At 56.7% G+C, this 21,326-nt stretch overlaps 1 protein-coding gene across 1 annotated transcript; it reads left to right on the top strand.

Annotated features, from left to right (window-relative positions):
* The first annotated feature begins 186 nt into the window (after positions 1 to 186).
* SH3RF2 (SH3 domain containing ring finger 2) lies at positions 187 to 19,166 on the top strand. The gene is made up of 8 exons (XM_042881768.1): positions 187 to 558; positions 9,861 to 10,130; positions 11,610 to 11,705; positions 12,907 to 13,215; positions 15,115 to 15,209; positions 16,570 to 16,751; positions 17,817 to 18,160; positions 18,885 to 19,166. Exons 1-8 carry the CDS (start codon positions 187 to 189, stop codon positions 19,164 to 19,166), a joined length of 1,950 nt encoding a protein of 649 aa, XP_042737702.1.
* The last annotated feature ends 2,160 nt before the right edge of the window (positions 19,167 to 21,326 follow it).

Here is a 21,326-nt window from a genome sequence, read left to right as displayed (position 1 = left end):
GCATTTGCAAACGGGCTCGTGAGGCGCTGCCTTGCCGTGTAGGTGGGATGCGGTACAGGCTCCAGCAGCCGAGCTCCGCTCTGATTCCTCCTCCCCTCCGCGCAGGGTGCCTGCCTCAGCCCGACGCCCGTGCCCGTGCCATGCGGGCGTCTCCGGCACGGCCGTGACGGCAGCTCGGTGCCGACGATGGACGACCTGGCTCTGCTCGACCTGCTGGAGTGCCCGGTGTGCTTCGAAAAGCTCGACGCCACGGCCAAGGTGCTGCCGTGCCAGCACACGTTCTGCAAGCCCTGTCTGCAGAGGATCCTCAAGTCCCAGAAGGAGCTCCGGTGCCCCGAGTGCAGGACGCTCGTCCTCTGCGGCATCGAGCAGCTGCCGGCCAACCTGCTGCTCATCCGCCTGCTGGATGGTGTCAGGTACGGGCAGAATGCGCCCCGCTTTGGCTCCATGCAGCGCTCAGGGCTCCTGTCCTCCCCCGCCTGCATCCGCAGGGCCCCGCGGGGTCTGCAGCTCGCCCAGCACCGGCCGCCCACCGCCCCCAGGAGCCTCACGGATGGGGTAAGCAGCGCCCGCGCTCGTCGCTGTGTGAGCACACAGCTCTGTCCCTGCGTGCCGGGGTGCCAAACTGCCGTGGCAGCAATGCTGCACGGATGTTTGGAGTAAGAGAGATTGTTCTTGTGTTTGCAAATCCGGCCGCTGTTTTCCTTGTGATATTTCTGTTTGGAGCTCATCATAGCAGTAACTGCGCTGAGCCCCCGGCTCAGACAAATGCAGATTGCCTTCCTCTTTACACAAACTTTGCTGCTTTTCTCTGGAGCTTTCAGGTCCCTCCTGACTTTCAGGGGGCGTTTCTGATGCTTTAACTTTCAGGCAACTCACTGGGTGTGTTAGCCATCAGATCAATCACTGCAGGGCAGTAACTATCAGAGATGGAGAGAGGCATCTCAGTTTCCTCAGAATCAAAGAGGAAGGTAAAGGGACATTTGAGTCCCTAGCAAAACACCTTGAGATTCAGTGAACTCTACTTTCATCTAGGGAAGCTTTCCTCAGATAATTTTAAAGCTGCAAGCTGTTCCTGTCATTTTCTCTAACAGTACAAAAGCTTTTTGGAAATAATTAGGACGTGGCATGAGACCTATGAAGGGAGCCTACCTCTGCCTGAATTTGGGGTTATATTTCTGAATTTCTTTTTCATCCGCCTGCACTACTCTGTACCACATCTCTGATAGCCCAGGGCACCCCTCAGCCCTGCAGACACGGCAGACCTGCAGCAGATCTGTCGCTGCTGTGCCACGGCGGCCCCATGCTTCTGCTTGACTGTGAGCTCTGTGCAGCAGGGATGTGCACAGCCAGGGGCCTCAGTGCCACCAGAGGGTTGTCCCGGCTCCAAGCCAACCTCCTGAGCAGGGAAACATCCAGCACGGCCGTGAAATGCACAGCACAGCACACACCTCAGTTGGAGGGCAGCTCGCCACAAGGAGTGCAGCACACAGGTTGCAGCTTTCCTCTCACCCCTTTCCCATTCCTTTACTGGTGCTCAGGATGCTCAGGGACAGCTGTGGGTGTTGCTCTATGGCAGCTCCCTGCTGGCTCCCAAGCGTTCCCAGCGGTCTCTCGCAGCTCAGGGCAGCACACAGCAGGGTGGCATTGCCATGGTCCAACCCTGAGCCAACTGCCAGGGCCACCAAACAGTGGCAGCCCGGAGAGCCGAGGACCCTGTGCTCAGTCCGGAGTCAGCATCTCTCCGTGGCCTCAGCTAAGGCAGCAGAAGTCCATAATGCTGCGATTACTACTACTTTTACTATTATTATTGTCACCATTATTTAACAAGCACTGCTCTTCCAGAACAGAAATCTGGGCTCACGATTATTTTTAGACTTCTTCTGTGAAAAAGTTTGAACTGAGCTGATTTACTTTTCCTCCAGCATCCTCAAGGCTGTGCTAACACTCCTGGAATGACCCCATTACCAAAATCCCAAAGAGGGGGCAAAAGCACTCACTATCAGCAGTGAAACCAGCCGTCCCACACTCAGGCAGCTCCCGAGCACTCTGATGTCAGCCCCTGTGGCACTGTGCTCAGACCCCAGGAACGTGGCTGTCCCCACCGCCTCATGGGCAGCATATCGTGTCTCCATCCCCACAGGGTGCATGTGTTCCCAAAAGGAACCGTCTGGGTTGGCCGCAGCCATCCAGCAGTTGCTCAGGGAGTGCTGGGATTGCCGCAGGGCTTCCAGCACTGAGGCTGGTCTCCCACGGGACAGCTGCCCCCAAACAAACGCTTGCTCTATTTCGAGAGCCCAGAGAACAGCTCTCTGCATCCTGCTCCTCCACTGCCGCTCTCCTGCTGCTCCCCGGTGCAGCACTCTGTGTGCCGGGAGGTGGTGGGGTCTCCAAAGAAGCACCACCCCACCTGCAGACTGCTGATTGCCATTGGGATGTGCACCACTTCATGCTACAGAGCAAATAAATCTAGCACTGTGCTGCGCTGCAGCCTTGTGCACCATCAAGGCAGGATAGAGGACACATTTTGTTTTACAGAAAAGACCACCTATAAATAAACTTCCTTTACTCCGCGGAGCTGAGAAATCACAAGCTCGAGTGAAGTTTCGCCTCCCAGAGATGCTTTCTTGCCAGCTTGTTGCATGATAAAAACACCAACTAAATCCCCAAAGCAAACCAAAGATCCGCACCTCTTGGCGTGCAAAATTACCAGCAGCCCCAGCAGAGCTGCAGGATTGCTGGGAGCACAGCACACAGGCTGCAGCCAGGAGCTGCAAGGAGCCAGGAGTTCCAGCTGCAGCCCATCCTGAGCTCTCTCTTACCACCCATCAGCTCCCCTCTCACCGTGCCATGCCCAGCCCAGCTGGCTGCAGGTGGCAGTGCTGCAGGGTGCTGCACAGGAGGCGGCCCAGGGAGGTCTGCCTGGGCCCCGGGACTTCACCGTCTGTGTTGAGGACAACACTTTGGATTTTCAGGATCTCCACGTAATAAACCGTCTGGAACTCAGGAATGAAAGCATTTGCTAGGAGGTGAACGCACAAATAATTGACACCGAATCCTTTGAACTCCTCGGAGCCGCCCCTACCATGTGCAGGATGCGATTCTTGCTGCACCAAAGCATCCCTTTACCCGGCCCCAGCCCGGACACGTGGGCAGCAGGAGGCTGCATGCTGCAGTGCAGCACCCCCAGCCGGTGCCCACGCAGGGCAGCGACAAGTGGGAGCCAAGGCAAGGCAAGGGCTCTGAGCCCTGCAGCTGGCCGGGACAGCACGCCGTACTGCCTCACCTTCAGCTGCTCCCTGCAGGAACCACGCACTGCAGCCGCCCCTCCTGCACGTCGTGGGAGATGGGCAGATAACAGCTCTCCAGGATAAAAATACTTCGCACTCCAACGTTGCCACCTTCACATGGGCACTATATATAGAGCCCGCGCTCGGTATTTTCTGCTCCTCCAGAAACATCTCCAGCTCCTTTCTGAATTTGACAGACAGGATTTGGATTGCTGGATCTTGGTGAAACCTCACTCAGAGCCACCCTCGTGGCTGCACCCAGCAGGGGCAAACACATTTCTGACCCAACTGCAAAACCTCCTGGAAGAGGAGAGCCGGTCACCGTGCTGTCACAGGGCTGTTGTGCCAGGCACTGAGCCGCGGGGGGAATCCCAGCTCCATGCAGGGCCAGCCCGCCCCAGGCCATTTCCAGCTGCACAGTGCAGGGCTGCACTTTGCTAAGCGTGGGGTCTGGCGATGCTCTGGGAGAAGAGATTTGCCCCAATTCACTTCCACTACTCCCATCAGGGTGACCCAAGTGTCAGTCTTTGCCCTGTTCACCACTGCATGGTTTTTCCTCCTCTGCACATGGTTTTAGCTTCTTGTGTCCATAGTAGAGGTCAGCCACATCAGTATCCATCACCCAACAATGCATACCCCAGAGAGCTGCATTCAACAGCACTGTGCTCAGCTGCGGCCGTGGAGCAGAGCTGGAGCTACACACAGCGTGGCACTGGGGCATCCATCTGTCCTGGGCAGCGGCAGCCACAGGCAGAACAGCACCATGGAGCCACGGGGCAGGCAGGGTGCCGGGTTCCCCATGCAGAGCCCACACAGCACTGCGTGCCTCCAGCACCCAGGCACAGCAGGGCCGGGCACTCCTGGGCCGCTCTGTGCAGGGCACCGGGACAGCGGCAGGAGCCAGTTTCCCTGGTTCCACAAAATGAGGTGCTGAGCTGCAAATACATGAAAGTGTTTTAATTTGTTACCAAGGCAATGAGTCAGACTCAGATGGCGAGTCAGGAATAGAACAGCAGGATTTCTGCAGGGTAGCGCGTTCACCTCTAAGCGCCGTGGTCAGCGAGGAGGCTGAAAGTCTGAGGCTCTTCGCCGCCGCTGCCTGCTGTCACCTGGCTGCCACTCGGGCACACACAGCTCAGCACCTGGATGGGCTGTGCTGCACTCCCTGGCACGGGCACTGCGACAGGCACACTCACACTGGCTCTGCCAGGCAAAGCTCAGCAGTGCCCAAGAGGAGCACGGCTCGAGGCAGTGACAACACCAGCGCCGTGCTTCAGGCTGAGCCTTCTCTCACTCTGCTTTACCTCTCCTCTGCTCTCCTCACAGGGGAATCTGCAGTGCTTGTCCCTCAGTGCAGCGATTTGCTCTGCTGTTACTGATTTTCAGGTACTCAAACTCCACTTAGCCTCAGGAGCTCACTGTGCGAGGCACCGTACAACTGAGTGATGACAAATTTATATGAAAACTTCTTCCTGGTGACCTGAAAGTGGGTGATTGAGCCATTGATCTTTCCATTCCTTTTCCTAGCTTTCCATTCCTGGCCTGGGGAAGACCCCTCTTCTACCAATGCCAGTGCCAGCTTGGGCACTATTTCTGAGAGACAAATATCTTTCTTGTGGAAATCAGATCCCTTATGAGGTTTTCCTTTGGGTTCAGAACAACTGGGAACCCAGAAGTTCTGAATGGTTTTGCAGGGAAGGGAGAGCAAGCCTTGCCTGCTGGGAAACCACATCTGCTGGGATCATGCATACCTTGGTTTCAGAGGCAGTCAGACTCCTTTTGGAAGTGGAAGCACAGGAGGAGGAGGAGAGCAGCTCCTTCATCTGGCTGCAGGCCTGGGCTACAGCAAGTGCAACCAAGGGCATGTGGGCAGTGATTGTTCCAGGCCTGGCCCACGGGTCAGCCAAGGGCAGCGCATCACACATCACATATAGCTGAAAACTTACCATCACAACATCTGCTAGGCAGAGGTCACAGAGGAATGGAGAGATGCACCATCCTTAAGCGAGCACTTTGCTGAAATAACATGAAAGCAAGGCTGCCATTGCAGGGCAAAAGCAAAGTGCAGAGCACTAGCAGGTTTAATGAGAGGCAAGGACTCAGCACGGAGACATCGGCTTCCTGCAGCCTCATGAGCCACCGCCTCAGCCCCTCCACAGCTCTGGCACTGCTGCACAGCCCTGCCCTGCCACGGCCCGATGGGCACAGCGGACAGCACTGCAGCCAACGGGGACACGCACGGGTGGGAAGTGGAGAGCAGCAGTGCTGTGGTTCCTCCCCGCATGGCAGGCAGGCACGGCGGGGCCACGTGGTCCCACAGCAGCACATCGTGCTGGGGCACGCCAAGGGCTGACATATTTGTTTTCCATGCGGCTGAAAGCCGTGGCGCGCAGCGCAGCCGCCATCGCAGCGTGCTGAGTGCAGCACCGACAGCCAGCTGAGAGCAGCCACGTACAGCAGGGGGGGACCCCAAAGACAGAGCGGAGCCCTGGCCCTGCTCCAGCTGTGGGTCCCAGCTCAGCCCTCAGCCCCACATCGCTGCCAGCTCTGTCTGCACCGAGGAGCACAGCTCTGAGACAAGGCCGGGCGCAGGTGGAACGCCTGCATTGTTGCATCTTGGCACCGGCTCTGCTCACCTCAAACATCTCTTGTGGCTTTATATCAGCCAGGTGAAGCCTAATATGGCCTTGTCCTCTGCCACAGCTGCTGCGGCAGCTCCACAGAGCCTCAGGGCCGGGAGCGGCAGCTCTGAGTCACAAACTGCTGCAGAGCCCTCGATAAGGGCTGCTCTATGCCTCCCGACATCACTGTCCCTATTTTCCATTCCTCCCTGCAGCCTGAAGCCACATCAACAGCAGGCACTGCTCAGAAGGGGTTTGATCCCGAGGGCTGTGGGCCTGCAGGACACGGCTGCTCTCCCCACTCTGCTGCCCCTCGTGTGTGCAGGCTTCTCTGCGACCCCTCCTCACATCCTCACTCGCCCTTCAGTTTCAGAGCTGTGGGCCGTGTTCCCACGCCTGGCTGCGGCCTCGGGCTTGTGCTTGCAGCCCCCCACACTCACAGCCCCTATGCTTGCAACCCCCCTGCCCCACAGGAACGCAGACCCGGCCTGGCGCTGGCTGGAAGCGGCTGCTGGCACCTGGCGGGTGGGAGCAGACCTGGGAGGGGAACTCAGAAACCACAGCCGTCTGAGCCGTCAGACGTAATTACCCGAGGAGATGGGAGCGACGGGTTTGCTACGGATGGCTTTGTTCCGTGACGAGGCGGGAGTTATCTCCTCCGCCGAATAGCAGAAAAACAGAATTGCGATGGCAATTAATTTACATTCAAATAGCTCCTTTCATCCGGCCGGATCCCGAAGAGCCCCGAACACCGCGCTGCCACAAAGGAGACGGGCAGGGCTCGTCCGTCGCACCGAGGGCGGGCAGCGCCTCGCTGGAGGCTCCTGCGAAGGCCGCCGCGGTTGGGACACGGCGCTGATGGCGATCGGCCTCCGCGCAGCGCAGCTCCGCCTGCACAGAACGGGCCGGGAGCGGCGCGAGGCGCTGCGTGCAGCCCTGCGGAACCGACGGCTGCACGACGAGCCGCCGTCCCGGAGATCGCAGCGGGGGAGCAACGAAGTTGGAAGATGCCCAGGGCTGGATTTCTTCCTGACAAAGATTGGCGCTGTCCTAGAAATAAACCTCTCGACGAGGCTGCTGGGCGCTATGGGAATATCGCTGCACGGCCCGGATGCGGCGGCGGCTCCGCAGGCAGCGCCCACCCTGCCGGCGCCGGGCGCGGGGCGTGCATCGGCTCTGCCGGCACCCAGCTGGACCCCGATGCACACGTTCCTCTTGATATCTCGGTGCTGTGAGGCTGTACTCACGTTCACCCGCTGTCAGTAGCGAGGAGGTTATAACGAGCCCATTGAAGATAATTACAGCGCACATTTCTCCCAGCTATGAGGAGATGCTTTCAATCGCTCCCTTACGCTCGCATGCATGTATTCAATTTGTGTCTTTGTTTGCTATGGAGGGAGACTCAGACGTGTTGGATGGCTGCCTGGCGCAGCTGATGCCAAATGCCGAAAATAATTAAACAGTTCTCTCTCCCTTCTCAGCCTCAACTCCATCGGGTGGGAGCAGTCACCCACAGCACAGAGGGCAGGGAGGTGCTGTGCTGCTCCTGCTGTGGGTGTCCCCCAGCAGACCAAAATTCTGCATAGTTTTGGGATGCTAAAGAAGCACAGAAGCACTAACATTAACAATCAGATGTCTGCATCCACAGGTTCTGCAACAAGTTCCCATCCTCTGGGAGCAGTTCTGCCTTCCAGGAGCTCTTGCAGAAGAGCAGGAATTGTTTGGGGCACGATGACCCCTTCCTCACCCCCCAGGGCTGAGTTCTGCACAGACATCCCCATCCCATCCCACTCAGCACTCTGTTCTGGCCCACATTTCTGTCTGATTAAAACTAATTTTATAGAGGGTCCGATTGTCCTTCCTCTTGCTGAAGGAAGAACATTCCAGACTTCTCAGCACCGTCGCTTGTTTGACTTTTCCCTGTAGTAACAGGTTTGCATTTCATTTCAGAGTTTCTCTTATTTTCAATACATTTCCATAACTTGTTCTCGGTTCCTTTTATGTTTGGCCTTACTTTGCTGTGCAGCCACTCTCTCATCATCCCCGGATGTTTGTGTTCCTCCTCTACATGCCTGCTTCCACAGTTTGCATGGGTCCTTTTGTTTTGCTCCTAACACAAGTGCTACCTGTGCTGTGTCCTGGGCTGCCCCGTGCTGCTGTGAGCCCCTGCTCCCTGTGCTGCACAGGGCCGTGCACTGCCGTGCCTTTGCAGGGTGTTTCCTCGGGCAGCACTGCTGCTTCTTGACTTCCAGCCCAGGCACTGAGTGGGGATGGCTGAGCGAAGCTTTCCTGAATGTGATTGTTGTGATTTCCCTTTTTTTTCACCGATGCACTTTCAGTGTTACTAAGCCAAGTGCATGTGTTTACTATTACTGCAAATTAACAGACAAGACGAGTCAATTAGAACAAAACATTAAACTAATTGCTTCCTGTTCCAAATGCTTTGAAGAAAATGCAGCACATGAAATGTTTCTCCTCCTGGTTCCTTTCTCCTCCTGTCAGCATTTGGGAGCACTGGAAGATGTTTTCTTCCCCGGACTGCAATCCTTTCCAGTGCTTCTTTGGTCACCCCAAACAAACCAGTGCTGTGTTTTTCTCCCCCCCTTCTTGCTCTCCCAGGGGTCCGGGCTGGGCAGGTGGTGCGGGGACCATTCTGGGGAGCTGATGTGAGCCCAGATGGAGCTCACCTGACACACGATGGGACGTCAGTGTCCAAATACAGCCTGTGCTAAAGTAGCAGAGTTATGTGACCGATGCCCCGGGAGGATGCTGGTACCCCAGCTCTAAGTGCTGCCATCCTAGCAGCACCCCATGGAAGGCAGCTCCATCCATAGGCGCAGCACAGCTCTGCTGAGCTGCCACGCTCCGTGCGACGGACGAGCCCTGCCCGTCTCCTTTGTGACAGCGCGGTGTTCGGGGCTCTTCGGGTTCCGGCCGGATGAAAGGAGCTATTTAAATGTAAATTAATTGCCATCGCAATTCTTTTTTCTGCTTTTCGGCGGAAGAGATAACTCCCGCCGCGACAGGGCAACGTTACAAAGCACTGAAAGCACGAACAGGGGCTGCTCTGTTGTTTTAGGATGTGCTGCTGTGGGACTCAGCACTGTGTTCAAGGATCTCCATCACTCCTCCACAGCACTAAAAGCAAGCCTTCCAGTTTGCTGATTTCCAAAGGCACGTCTCGGATTGCTCAGCAGAGCACAGACACACTGCAGGATGGGCACCTGCTGCAGATCAGCTGCCAGACCCCCCCCAGCAGTGTGGCCAGGGTGGGCCTGCCTTCATTCAGAGCAACGGTCTGCTGCCTGTTGTGTTAAATTGAGTTTTCTGGTGTGGATAAAGGTCAGGGAGGCTGTTATTTTAAATGCACTTTACGGGTTTATTTCGATGACGGTCAGGATGCTAAAGGTCCCTCGCATCTGCTGATTCTGGCATCTCTCTTCTTTCTCATATCGTACTATGACAACAGATTAAGAAGCTTCTCTTCCTGTAACCCAGACTGAGCTCCAAAATCTTAAGGGCTCTTCCCCAGCCCCGTGCTGTTGGGCACTGCAGGTGGCAGCTGCTGGGAGCTGCACAGCTGTTGTCACCTCCAGCCACACCAGAACAGAAACACCCAAATTCATTCCAGGGAGATTTTATTAGAAGGGAGCTTGCAGCAGGCAGTAGGATCCCTTGGGATGGCTACATTAAGGCATGAATTGTTCCTTAATATTCTCAGACAAGTTCAGCCTGCTTTTCATCTGGATACACATTTAGAAGAAGTATTTTGGAGCTCGATTTCATTAGAAAAAGACATCAAGAAAGGATGGGGGCAGTTGGTCGCAGCCAACGCACACTTCAGCCTTGTTATCCCTCTGCCTTTTCCCAGTAATGACAAATTCTTGCCAAGCTGTGCCTGCATGAGCGCCGCTGCCGGCTGAGCTCTGTGCCGTTCCTCGTCCCGCAGGTGCCGCGAGCCAAAGCGCTGTTCTCGTACCGGGGCCACAACCCCGGCGAGCTGCGCTTCAACAAGGGGGACGTCATCGTGCTGCTGCGGCAACTGGACCAGAACTGGTACCTGGGGGAGCTGAACGGCGTCAGCGGGGTCTTCCCAGCCAGCTCCGTGCAGGTCATCAAACAGCTGCCGCTGCCACCGCCTCTCTGCAGGGCTCTTTACAACTTCGACCTGAGGAGCAGGGATAGGAGTGAGAACAACGACTGCCTGTCATTCCACAAGGTAACACCGCCCTGCGGGGGCTGCGCGCTACGGGCCGGGCCGGTGCTCTTCTTTAGATTGCATCGCATTCAGCGCCATAGCGGCTCTGCGCTGAGAGCCAGGAAGGTTTACAGACACTGACAGCAGTGACTAAAGCCGGCTTCCCACGGGGGGGTGCGTGGACTCAGAATGAGAGCATCCTGGGAGAGCACAGTGTGACCCTGAGCAGCCATTTCAGGCCCCGGTTTGACTGATGGAGTTGATGAGCAGCAGCTGCTGGTGGTTTCCCACCAGTGATTTCCCACCAGATCACTGAAAGAGCCTAAAAAGATACCCACTGATATACCAAAGAAAATTGCTTGCAGGTCTGAGAACACTTCTCTTACACAGCCTACACGAATTCAGGCAGCCTGCTGGAGGCACACGCTGCAGAGCAGGACCTGAACTTTTCCTGTATTTCCTTTCATTCCCCAAAGTCTGCAGAGCTCGTGTTTGCTCTCAGCTGGAGGATATGGCTTTCAGGGCAACTGCACCTCCCAGCAGCCAACTGTCACTGTGCTGTCAGAAGGAGGTGAGGCAGTGCAGAGCACAGCAGAGAGCAATGCCTGGAGGCAGCAGTGTCCCTGCAGAAGCCACCATCCCTCCCAGCACAGCACAGATGCTCCTGCACTCCGGCCAGCAGGAAGCAGAAGCACAGGGCAGGTGTGGGCTGCAGCGGGTCAGGGCTGAATGTGGGGTGCATGCAGGGCAAGAAGCCAAAGATCCCAGAGTTCCCTGTGCCTCCTGACCAAGAAGAGGAGCCAGAGGAGAAGCAGTGCAGAGCAGCACTGCACGTAGGAGCACCAAAACCTCTCTGGGATGCCTGCTCCAGTGCTCCGGCTGCACCTGCCTGCTGTGCAGCACAGCTCGAGCTCATTGTTCAGAAGCAGAGCTGACTGTTATGCAGACCTCCAAAAATCTTCCATCTTCCTGTGGCTGCCTGCAACCCTGCAGTGTCCCTGATCTGGCAGCATCTCCATGCTGGGAAGAGCCCCTGCCTGTCACCCCACCTGCCACCCACCCCCGCCATCGTACTTCCAAAACCTGCACTTCAATAGCAGGGGCAATTTCAGCTCCTGAAGTAATGGGCTGAGGGTTGTAGCAGCGTGACACCAACTGCCCCACCACTCACACTGACCTCTTGCTTGGTTTGGAGCTAAAATGCCATCTTTGTTATTCATTCTGGGCATGGTGATTGCAGAGACGTTTCCCCAAGGTGGGAGCCCCCAGACAGCACCTCTGTGTCTCACATCCCCTTCACCAGGCTCGTGCCCTTGTCCGCATTCAGCCACACTTGCACCCTTACACAAAACCCACGCTTGAGCATTGTGCTGAGCAAGGACTTGCGTTTGGGAACAAGGACACACCAAAAGGAGCAGAGGGTTGGCAGGGGAGCAGCACTGAGGTGCAGCATTGTGAAATGTGGGGCGAGCCGCCCGCTAACAGCGCTCTGCCTTGCAGGGAGACATCATCACCGTCATCAGCAGAGTCGATGGCAACTGGGCCGAGGGCAAGCTGGGCGACAAAGTGGGCATCTTCCCCGTGCTGTTTGTGGAGGTGGGTACAGCCCTGGCACGGGACTTTGCAGTGTGGGGAAGGAGGGGGCAGAGCATGGGCAGCAGGCAGAGCCCTCACAGCTGCGCTCTGGACACAAATTGTGCTCCTGTGGTGAGCTGCAGAGTGGGAGTGTGGCACCAACAAGAATTCCTCGAAACAGAATTAACACTTATAATCACCATAATTACAGCAAACACATCTTTGTGGCTGTTTTATAAAAGGGCAGCAGTAGAACGTCCTGTTTGAAGCTCTAATATATTTGGTAAAACATCTTTTCATTTAATTAAATTGTTTTAACTCATTTAAGCCTGACGTTAACAGAAATGAGCCAGGCAGGGCCACGCAGAGCCACCGAGGAGTTAGGAATTAACCATAGAGGAGCAGCGATGTGTCTGCTCTGAAAGGCATGGGGCTTTCCTGGCTTTGATGCTCCCATCCGTGCCCTTTAATGGGCCCTCTGCTCTTAGAGAAGGCAGAGAAGTTGGGCTCTGGCTGCGGTTTAATTGCACAGAGAAATGACGCTATGACCAGCCTGTATGTGTGCATGTGCACACATGATTCTTTTTAAACCTCGCTGTAAGAAGTGAGGAGGAAGGAAATGAACAAATAATCTGTGCAGCAGAATGACAGCACTGAGCAGCAGCTCCCTGCCCCACGCCAGCCGCTGCCATTCATCCCCAGCCGGGCGCATTGCCTCACATGAGTGGGTGAGAATCTCCAAGTTTTGCAATTTGTTCATGTCAGCAGTAAATCATGATTAATTCCTCTGGCAGTCATCCTGGTGAAAAACACTGTCACCACATGCCCTTTGTATTAATGCTGTAGTGATCAGCAGTTTCCAAGAAACACTGCTTAAACGTTGCCTCTGTAAGCTCAGGGCTGGGCCCTTCCCACGAGCTCTTCCAGTGCCATGGGCTGCAGGGGCACAGCGGGCTCCAGCCTTGCTTGCAAGCTGTAGGCAATGGGGGCTCGGTGGCAGCTCCCGGCTGTGTGAGCCGTGTGTTTTCCAAACCAGTTTCAATTTGGCTGCCAGCCCTGCACTGATAATTCGGTGTTCAGAACTTGTTGCTGAAAGCATGGCAGGGAAGCACTCGAGCCCTGTGTTCCACAGATGCCCATGAAGCCGCCTGCGTCCTGCCTGCGGCCGTGCTGCTGAGGAGGACCCGCAGCAGCCCCTGGGCCTTCCCTGTGTCTCTTGCAGCCAAACACGACAGCACGGCAGCTCCTGCAAAGCAGCAAAGGCTCCTGGCCCACCCCGCTCCGCTGCGCACCGCTGAGCGTGGCCTCCCCGAAGGCGCAGGGCCGGGAGCTGCACAAAGCACCCGATGCGCGGCGCAAGAGCCTGCGGCCCTTCTCCATCACCACGGCCCTCAACACGCTGAACCGCATGGTGCACGCCCCTGCCGACCGCCCCGCGCTGCGCATCAGCTCCCCGGTGCTCATCAGCTCCAGCAACCCCAGCGTGGCCGCTGCCGGCAGTGAGGATGCGGCCCATGGGACCCCTGCCCAGGTGAGGCTGCTGCGGGGCGGCGTGGGGCAGGCGGCCAGATGGAGGGCATGCGATGGTTGGACCGGGGGATTATGGCTCAGCGGGCTGCTGGGGACACTTGTGAACAGGGAAGGTCGGTTCTTAGAGCCCAGGGAACCCATAGAAAGTAAGGGACTGGAGTTCCCTCCTCGGAGATCTCCAAAGCCCCTCGACGTGGCCCTGGGCACCTGCTCTGGGTGGCACTGTTGGGGCAGGAGGAGGCTGGGGGGCCCATGGGCCGTGCCATCGTCCTGAGCCCCAGCATAAAAGCCTGACCGAAGCCCCTATTTTGGGAGAACCCATCTGCTGGGCTCTCCTTGGAGGCCGCTGCAGGGCAGGCTTCTGCACGAAGAACAAATGCAACAGTGTGAAAGCACATGCAGGAGCAGTGCCCCACCTCCTGCTGCTTCCAAGCAGCAGTGTCAGCCCTCCTGGAAGTTGGGGTTGCTGCCCTATCCCGAATCCACTGCTGCTGCAGCTCTCTGCTTCCAGACTGATGGCTCCTGCACACTGGCAGTCCCTGGGCAGCCCTCCTGCTCACAGCCACCCAGGGGTGCGGGCTGACCCTGAGAGCGCATCCTCTGCTGGCTGCAGAGGCAAAGAGCCTCGTTGCTGCTTCGTGCTCCATCTGAAGATCTCAATAGAGGATCTTCACAGATCATCTGCAATGGGAGGAAAAAGGTTCTGCTTAGATTTATGTGGCATCTTTCACACTGAAGGCTGCTCCAACATTTTATAAAGCAATAAGCCAGCCCCCGGCACTTCGGTGTCCGCACAATAAAACCCAGCAGGCATTTTGTGCTTAGCATTAGCCTGCAAACAGCCCTGGATATTAGGCCCTCTTTTATGTGAGTGGAAATGAAGCCCTACAATAGAACCATAATTCAATTGAAATGGTACTGTGTCTCATGACCCCAATATAATTTTACCAAAAGTGTCTTGGTGTGAGCTATTGTCAACAGTGTAAGTAGCAGCACAGATGCGTTGATGTGCTGCCTGTTCAGGTTTCCTTCCTTCTGAACAACCATTTTTCTTTGGGGACACACAGGGGTCTGTGTGCTGTGCATCAGTCAGTGTGTGAGCACAGCACCCAGTGAGGCACAGCCGCAGCGCTGGGGTGGTGCTGGGGGGTGGGAGATGTTGGGAGTGGGAGCCCAGAAACATAACAGAAGAGGCAGCAGTTCCAGGAGGGGTGCAAGGGCTGTGGGAGCGGTGTGGAGCAGTGGCAGAAGGATGCTGGAAGGTCTGGAGGGGCTGTGCTTCCAGGCACATCAAGGTATGAGCAGTGCCAGCCTATGATGCTTTACTGTCTCCTGCCCGAAACGTGATTACTGTCCTGCTTTGTAGGCTGTGAACCCTACTTTCCTAAGTGCCAGTGAGAAGCATTGACTGTAACTTGATTCTAAAACAGGTGCCTCACACTGGGTCCCTGTGCTGTTCCCAGAGCACTGTCTTCTAAGCAGACAAATTGTTTCCCTTTCTTTCCCTTTTTCTCTCCATTTCTAACTCCAGCAGCAGCACAGCGCGGTGCTGCAGGATGGACTGCGCTGTCCTGGTGCCGCTCATCCTGTGCTGCTCTGCTGGGCACACAGAGCAACCAGCCAGGACAGCTCAGGGAGTTCAGATTCAATTGTTTTGCTTTTGAAAGTTTTGCTTTCAAGACCAAGAGCAGGGTCCATCTTCCCTAGAAAATTCTGTGCTCGTTAAATGACCTTGCGCCTCATTTGCTGGATCCATCTGCAACTCAGTGAGGTTTTGTATCTCTTTTTCATCTTTTTGGAAGCATGGGAGAGGCCCATCCAGGGATTTCAATGGTTTCTCCAGTGGCTAAAATAAGCCCCTCTTCACATTAACATACTGCATTCTGTTTCCTCTCGGTAGGTCAGCGCATCCTACTATCCTGCTCCAGGATCACTGAGGCACTCAGCAGCCATCGTCACTCTGCCCCACCTGCAGCATCACCTCTCAGCCAACATGTACGTAGTGTGAATCGTGCTGGGGGTCACACAGCACTCCGCACTGCATCCATGCCTCTTCCCAGCCCAGTTGCTCCCTGGGCTCCTGCCTGCAGGAGGGGCATTGGGGTGCAGGGCTGTGTGCCTGGGGCTGGGGCCATGCATGGGTGTCTGCATTTCTGAGTAGGAACTGCACAGACTGCTGGGGCAGCTGACCCTGAAGGTTGTTGTAGGGGTATGACAGGAATTTAGGTACAGTACTGGAAAGATTTGAGACAGATTCTGACTGTTCCTGTTGCTACTGCCCAGGCAGAGCACACATCTGCACTCCTCGTGGTGCTTTGCCTTAGGCCAGGTGCTCTTTAGTCCTCCATGCCCTATGCCACTGGGTACCTGTGTGGTAGGATGGCACAGCAGCATTCTTCTTGCTCATTGCCCTTGGCTGGTTGCCTACTGCTTCTGAGAAAGATGCTGTGACAAGATCTACTTTTCTTCAGTCCTGTTGGCCCTTCTTTTATTCATACCCCCTCTGGTCAAACCCTGCAGGCAGGCTCTTCACTGTGAGTTATCTCTGCAGTAACAGCAGCACCCCATGAGCTGTGCAGGGCTGCAGGGGGACTCTTGTGCATGCAGGGCCCACAGCACACAGCCCCACACCGCAGACAGCGCTGCAGGCACTGGGCACAAGGACAAGGCCCCCCCACGTCCCCGTGTCTCCACAGCTGCATGCCTCTCCATCCCTATGTGGGGCACGGCCCTGATGAGCTGAAGCTGCAGAAGGGTGAAGGGCTTCACGTCCTGGGGCAGCACCACAACGGCTGCCTGCAGGGCGCCTCGCTGGCCAGGGGCAGTGCCGGCATCTTCCCCAGCAGTTCCTTTGCTCCCCTCCTCAGGTCTGATTTTCCTTGCATGGAACCAAAGCAGAGGGATGGGGAACTGTAGGACGCAGCCTTCTTGCTCCCACGGTGATGTCACTGCTTTAGAGCAGGCATTCAGATGCTGGAAGCCATGGATATAACTGAGTGAATGCATTAGGAAGAGCAATCATTAAAATATACGCTTACTTTAGGAGAGAAAAAAATTGCCCGTGCCCTCAGTTTCCCCGAAATACACCCAGGTTGGGCAGAGACCCGGCCACGGGCTCACAGTGCACAGTGTCTGCACAGGGAACGTGGGGGAGCCGTCAGGAAACCTCACCCTGGACTCGCACTGAATTATTTGGAGCAGCAGCGCCCAGCCCTGCAGGGAGGCGTCCGCGCGGACCCCACCTCGCTGGGACCGGAGCCGGCGCTGCAGCGGAGGACTTGACGGCGCTGAGCTCCAATGCGCGCAGCGCCGCGTTCCTCCACCACCACCTGACGTTCTGCTCCTTCGCCAACAGGAAGCCGAGCGTGCCCGACTCGAAGTTGCCCGCGCTGTACGCCTCGTGGACGCTGTCGGCCTCGTCGGTGTCCTCCCAGGGCAGCGCCTCCGAGAGCGCGCAGCGCCAGAGCCGAGCGCTGAAGGCAGCGCTGCCCCTGGGGCACACGGCGCTGCGGCGCGGCCGCGGCTGCACCAGGAAGAGTGAGTGCGGGTGGGCGCTGGGATACGGGCGGTGCAGCCCTACGGGCGGTGCGCCGTGCTTGGAATGCGTGCAGCGATGCCCGAGGTGCTGCCAACGTGCTGCTGTGGGGAACTGCGAGCCCCGGTTGTGCGAACAGCACCGGGAGCTGCGTTGGTTTTGGTCCTCTGAAGAGAGGTTTGGGGGTTGTCACAGAGGACCCTGAGAGCTCCGCGTGCACAGGCGTTTACAGAAGGTTAAATTAAGGTATTATCAGGAGTTATCAAGAAAGAAGCTCAGAACAGAAGGGTAAAATTCAGCAGTGCCATTGTAGGAGTGCTGGTGAGCTCATATCCTGAATACTTCTCATATTCTGATAACTCAAAGAGAATAGAGTAAAATTAGAAATAAGCATAGGAAGGATGAGCAAGAGAATAGAATAATTCTATTTCAGGAGCAAAGTTTTACAGCATGGAAATATCCAAGATGCACGAAGTCATGAATAGGCTGCAGGTGGAAAGGTACACCGCCTTGGAACAGCTTTCTGAATGTGTTTGAGCAGCCACAGCACGCTGCCCAGGTTGGGGTGCAGATGGACAGCCATGCTGGCTGGGACCTGGCTCATTTGCAAGAGCCACTGTTGGAGGCTTTAGACTTAAAAGCTGTTTTGCTGTAGAGAACCCCACGCACCTGTGGTGGCTCTTATTAAAAAATCAATCTTGTAAACAGCGAGGCACTGACAAGGAAATTAAGTGTGCGACTTCCAGTGCTGCAGCCTGGAAAGCAGCTGCCAGATGGAGCAGCCAGTGCAGAGCAACCAATGGCAGCAAACCGTGGGGGAGGGCTCGGGTGCAAACTTACAGATGTACTCGGCCAAAAGCACAACGGTAGAGGATGGGGAATGCCAGGCCTGCGGGGTGCTGCTTCCCCCACGGCACCTCGGGGGGCTCCATGCAGGACCACGCAGGGCAGTGCTGGGAGTACATCCTGCAGGGCTGTCTGCCCCCCACTGCACGCAGCTGCCCCATGCCTTCCCGCTGGGACCCCGCTAACCACTCTGCCCTGCCCTCCCCTTTTCTCACCCCCAGATGGGTCCCTGCAGAGGCCAGGGCAGGCAGGGCTGCAGGCTGCCAGCTCCCTCCGCCGCGTTCCCACGGCCGGGCTGCAGCCGTACCCACATGCTGGCAGCTCACCGCACAGCAGCCCCGCTGCCGGCACAGCCGAGATGGGCGCGAGGCCCAACTTCTCCCACGAAGCCCTGCCAGCACTCGTGGTCAGAGGAGGGGAAAGCAGGACTCCATCTGTCTGCAGTTCGGTGATCCTGGACACCACGGAGCCTCTGGCAAAGAGTGAGTCGGTGCCCCGGCCACCCGCATCGGCCCCGCCATCCATCCTGGTGAAGCCGGACACCTCCCGTAACAGCAGTGACAAGGTACAGAGTGCTGCCCACGGGCCGATGGGTGCTACTGGGGTTGGTGCCTGCCTTAAACTGTCAGATATTGGTGCTGCTGACTCTGCTGTTCAAATTAAGCCCTTCAGAAAGGCAAAGTGCTGCAGGGTGTCCTTCAGAAGTGGCCGGTGTTCATTGGTTCAGTGGCAGTAATCAAACTTTGAGGCTTTCTGAGGTCTTATATCAGGCCCCCTCACTGAAGTCCCCATAAATCACAGAACCATTAAGTCTGGAAAAGACCTCTGATATCTGCAAGTCCTACCCCAACCCACCCCTGCCATGCCTGCGGACCATAGAACGGCTTGCAAACCCCCAAACCAACCCCCAAACCACAAGGGGAGCCACCAACCTCCAACCACATCCCCCCTATGCCATATCTCCACAGTTCTGGAACACCACCAGTGTCAGTGACTGCCCCACTCCCTGGGCAGCTTGCTCCCACCTGACTGGTCTTTCAGAGACATCATTTCTCCTTATCTCTCGGGTACTGAAAGAGCAAACACCAGAGCTGGGTGCCGAGCCCCGCACTGGGCTGCTCGCTGCAGAGCAGGACAAAGGGAACGCTTTCCTGCCCTCGCCCCCATGACAGCTCTCCCTCCCCGGGGCCCCCAATAGGTCCGTGGTTGACAGAGTGGTGCTTGGGGCTCCCGGTGCTCGAGGCGGGCGCCACGCCGCCCCTCGCGGTGACGCGATGCTCTCCTCGCAGCAGGTGAAGACGGTGCGGTTCCAGAACCACAGCCCGCCGCCCAAGCGGCACGGCCCGCAGCCCTCCCCGCGCCTGCCCCGCAGCAGCACCGAGTCGGCGCTCGCAGCTGAGCCCCCGCCGCCCGACGGGAGCCCCGAGCCGCCCGCTCTGCCCTCCCCGCGCCTGGGCAGCAGCCCCCTGCATCCCCGCAGAGCGCTGCACCCGCGGGCGGCATCGCTGGAGCTGTCAGCGCCGCTGACCTTCCCCGTCAGGAAGAGCTACAGCAGCGTCTCCGCCAACTGACAGGTAGTGCCCGCAGCCCCGCACCCATCTGCCCCTCCCGGGGGTGGTGTGGAGCTCGGGGACCCCGGAGGGCGGTGACACGGAGCAGCTGCTCGCGCAGGGAACGGGGATGAAGCGGGACGGGAGGACGGGCACAGCGGAACGGCGCTGCGTGCTGCGATCTCCTCGGGGCCACAGCTGTGCCCACGGGGATCCAAGCAGCAAATGTCACCTTCCTACAGGATGGGGCTCCGGCTCACGTGCTCCTCATTGGTGTTGAGACCACCCGTGCCCACCTGACACAATGAACATCGGATCCAAAACTGCTGTAACGTCACATCCATCGTTAATCACATTCCAAACCCGTGGAACTAGCTTCATTGGTGACGCAAAACTCACCAAGGCCCTAGAGCAGCCCCAGCAAAGGAGCCTTTGGAACAGAGGGACTGACAACTGTCCGTTATCCCACAGGCTTGGCTCTCTCAGACCCTTTCTCTTTAAGCAGCAGAAAGGGATTTCCAGCAGTACTGCATCCTTTGCCCGCTGCTCTCAGGTACAGGGGGCAGTGCAGGCAGAGAACAGGACGCCCTCATTGTCACTGCACAGCCCAGAGCAAACACCAGCGCTTTGCCGAAGGTTCCTCTCATCCCCTTAAAAATAATCCAGAAACCTCAGCAGCTCTACAGCCAGGAACAACTGCCCCCTCCAGACATGTCCAGAGGTGAACAGAACCGCACAGCGCCCCAGGCCAGCCGTGACAGTGATTTACACACACAGCAGCCACGCAGCGCTCCTACCAGCCCCTGCTCAGAACACTATTCCCCCTGCCAGGACAAACAGCACCGAGGCAGCACTGCACAGAAGAACACTGCAATGCTGTGCAGCCCGTTGTGTGGTGCTGAGACTTCACACAGTGCTCCCAATCCACTGGGTGATGGCAACCACTGAGCATCCATCTAGCTGCTGGGGGAAGGAAAGGCTCTGCCACTGCATGTGAACAGCTGTGGGCAGCGATGGGCAAAGGCACCGAGTGGAAGGGCTGTTTTGGTAAGAGCAGGAGGCCGTTCTGGGACAGATCCCAGAGCTCCTGGCACAGGGTATCCCTGCTTTGATGCTATTCCCTCATCCAAAACACGGAGGGAGAGACAACCGAAAACAGGGCGCCACTTACAGCAACAGCTCTAATCGGTGCTGTCAAGCTGCTCCCAAGCTGCAATGAGGGTGTCAAGCTGCAGTGAGGGTGAACCCAGCTCCTCACAGCACCTGGGCTGCATGCTGCACTGCGGGATGGAGGCTCTCATGGGACGTTCCTCCCAGCCCCAGGCTGAAGGAGGCTGTAGGAGCAACAGGAGCAGTTCCAGGGGCTGCCAGCAGCAACACTCCAAGGCCCAGGAACTGTTTCCAAGTGTTTTATTACCCAACCTGATCCTGTTTAGTTTTCCTTAAGCCACCAAGGCAGCGCCCAGAAAGGCAAAAACCCAGCCCCAGAGCAGCAAGTCCACATGTGTATTTATCAGTATTTTAGAGGGCTGGCTTACTGCTGAATGGCTCGAGGTGCGTTTATGCAAAATACTTGTATCACACATAATTATAGCTATAGAGACTTTAGGTTTCCCTTTTCCTTTTCTCCTCCTTCCCCAGCCACCCCTGGGCTCAGTATTTCCCTAAGAGGCCCCATTTCAGAGCAGGCAGCACTCAGCCCAGCTGCACGGCTGGACCCCACACCCCCAGCAGCCCCATGGGGTTGGGTGCTGACAGGCGGACAAAGGACCATTTGTATCAAACCTCTGAGCTGAATGCTTCCTGAAGTCAGACAGTAACTGACTGCGCTCATCGGGCTGTAAATTTTGATGTCTTTCTGCACTGAGCCCAGCAAACGTTGCAGGGAAATGTTACAGTCTTATTACTATGAATGAGAGCACAGGAGGGACTGTTTTACACGTGTATGTTTAGAAACAGCTGTATATAATCTTTTCTTATTTGGTGACGGGCAGGAAGAGCAAACAGAACACTGACATTTACCTTAGGGTTGAAAGGCACCTGTACAAATTCAGCAACGCTCAATATTTTTTTCCATGGTGTGAAGTTCATTTTTTAAAAAGGCTTTTTCAATTTAACGTACCACTAAGGAGAAGAATGAACTCAATAAACAAAAAGATATCCGCCTCCTGGTCTGCGTTC

This window comes from Lagopus leucura, unplaced genomic scaffold, assembly GCF_019238085.1.
Source record: "Lagopus leucura isolate 7727_CA_CO unplaced genomic scaffold, USGS_WTPT01 Super-Scaffold_100030, whole genome shotgun sequence".
NCBI lineage: Eukaryota > Metazoa > Chordata > Aves > Galliformes > Phasianidae > Lagopus > Lagopus leucura.
This window is presented reverse-complemented; position numbering and strand designations above follow the sequence as displayed.

What these genes read in the sequence shown, in the direction of transcription:
- SH3RF2 (XM_042881768.1), top strand. Translation starts at nt 187, where the DNA reads ATGGACGACCTGGCTCTGCTCGACCTGCTGGAGTGCCCGGTGTGCTTC. An exon ending in CCAGGAGCCTCACGGATGGG is followed by an intron (nt 559 to 9,860) that starts GTAAGCAGCGCC and finishes CTCGTCCCGCAG; the next exon opens with GTGCCGCGAGCCAAAGCGCT. An exon ending in CCCGTAACAGCAGTGACAAG is followed by an intron (nt 18,161 to 18,884) that starts GTACAGAGTGCT and finishes CTCTCCTCGCAG; the next exon opens with CAGGTGAAGACGGTGCGGTT.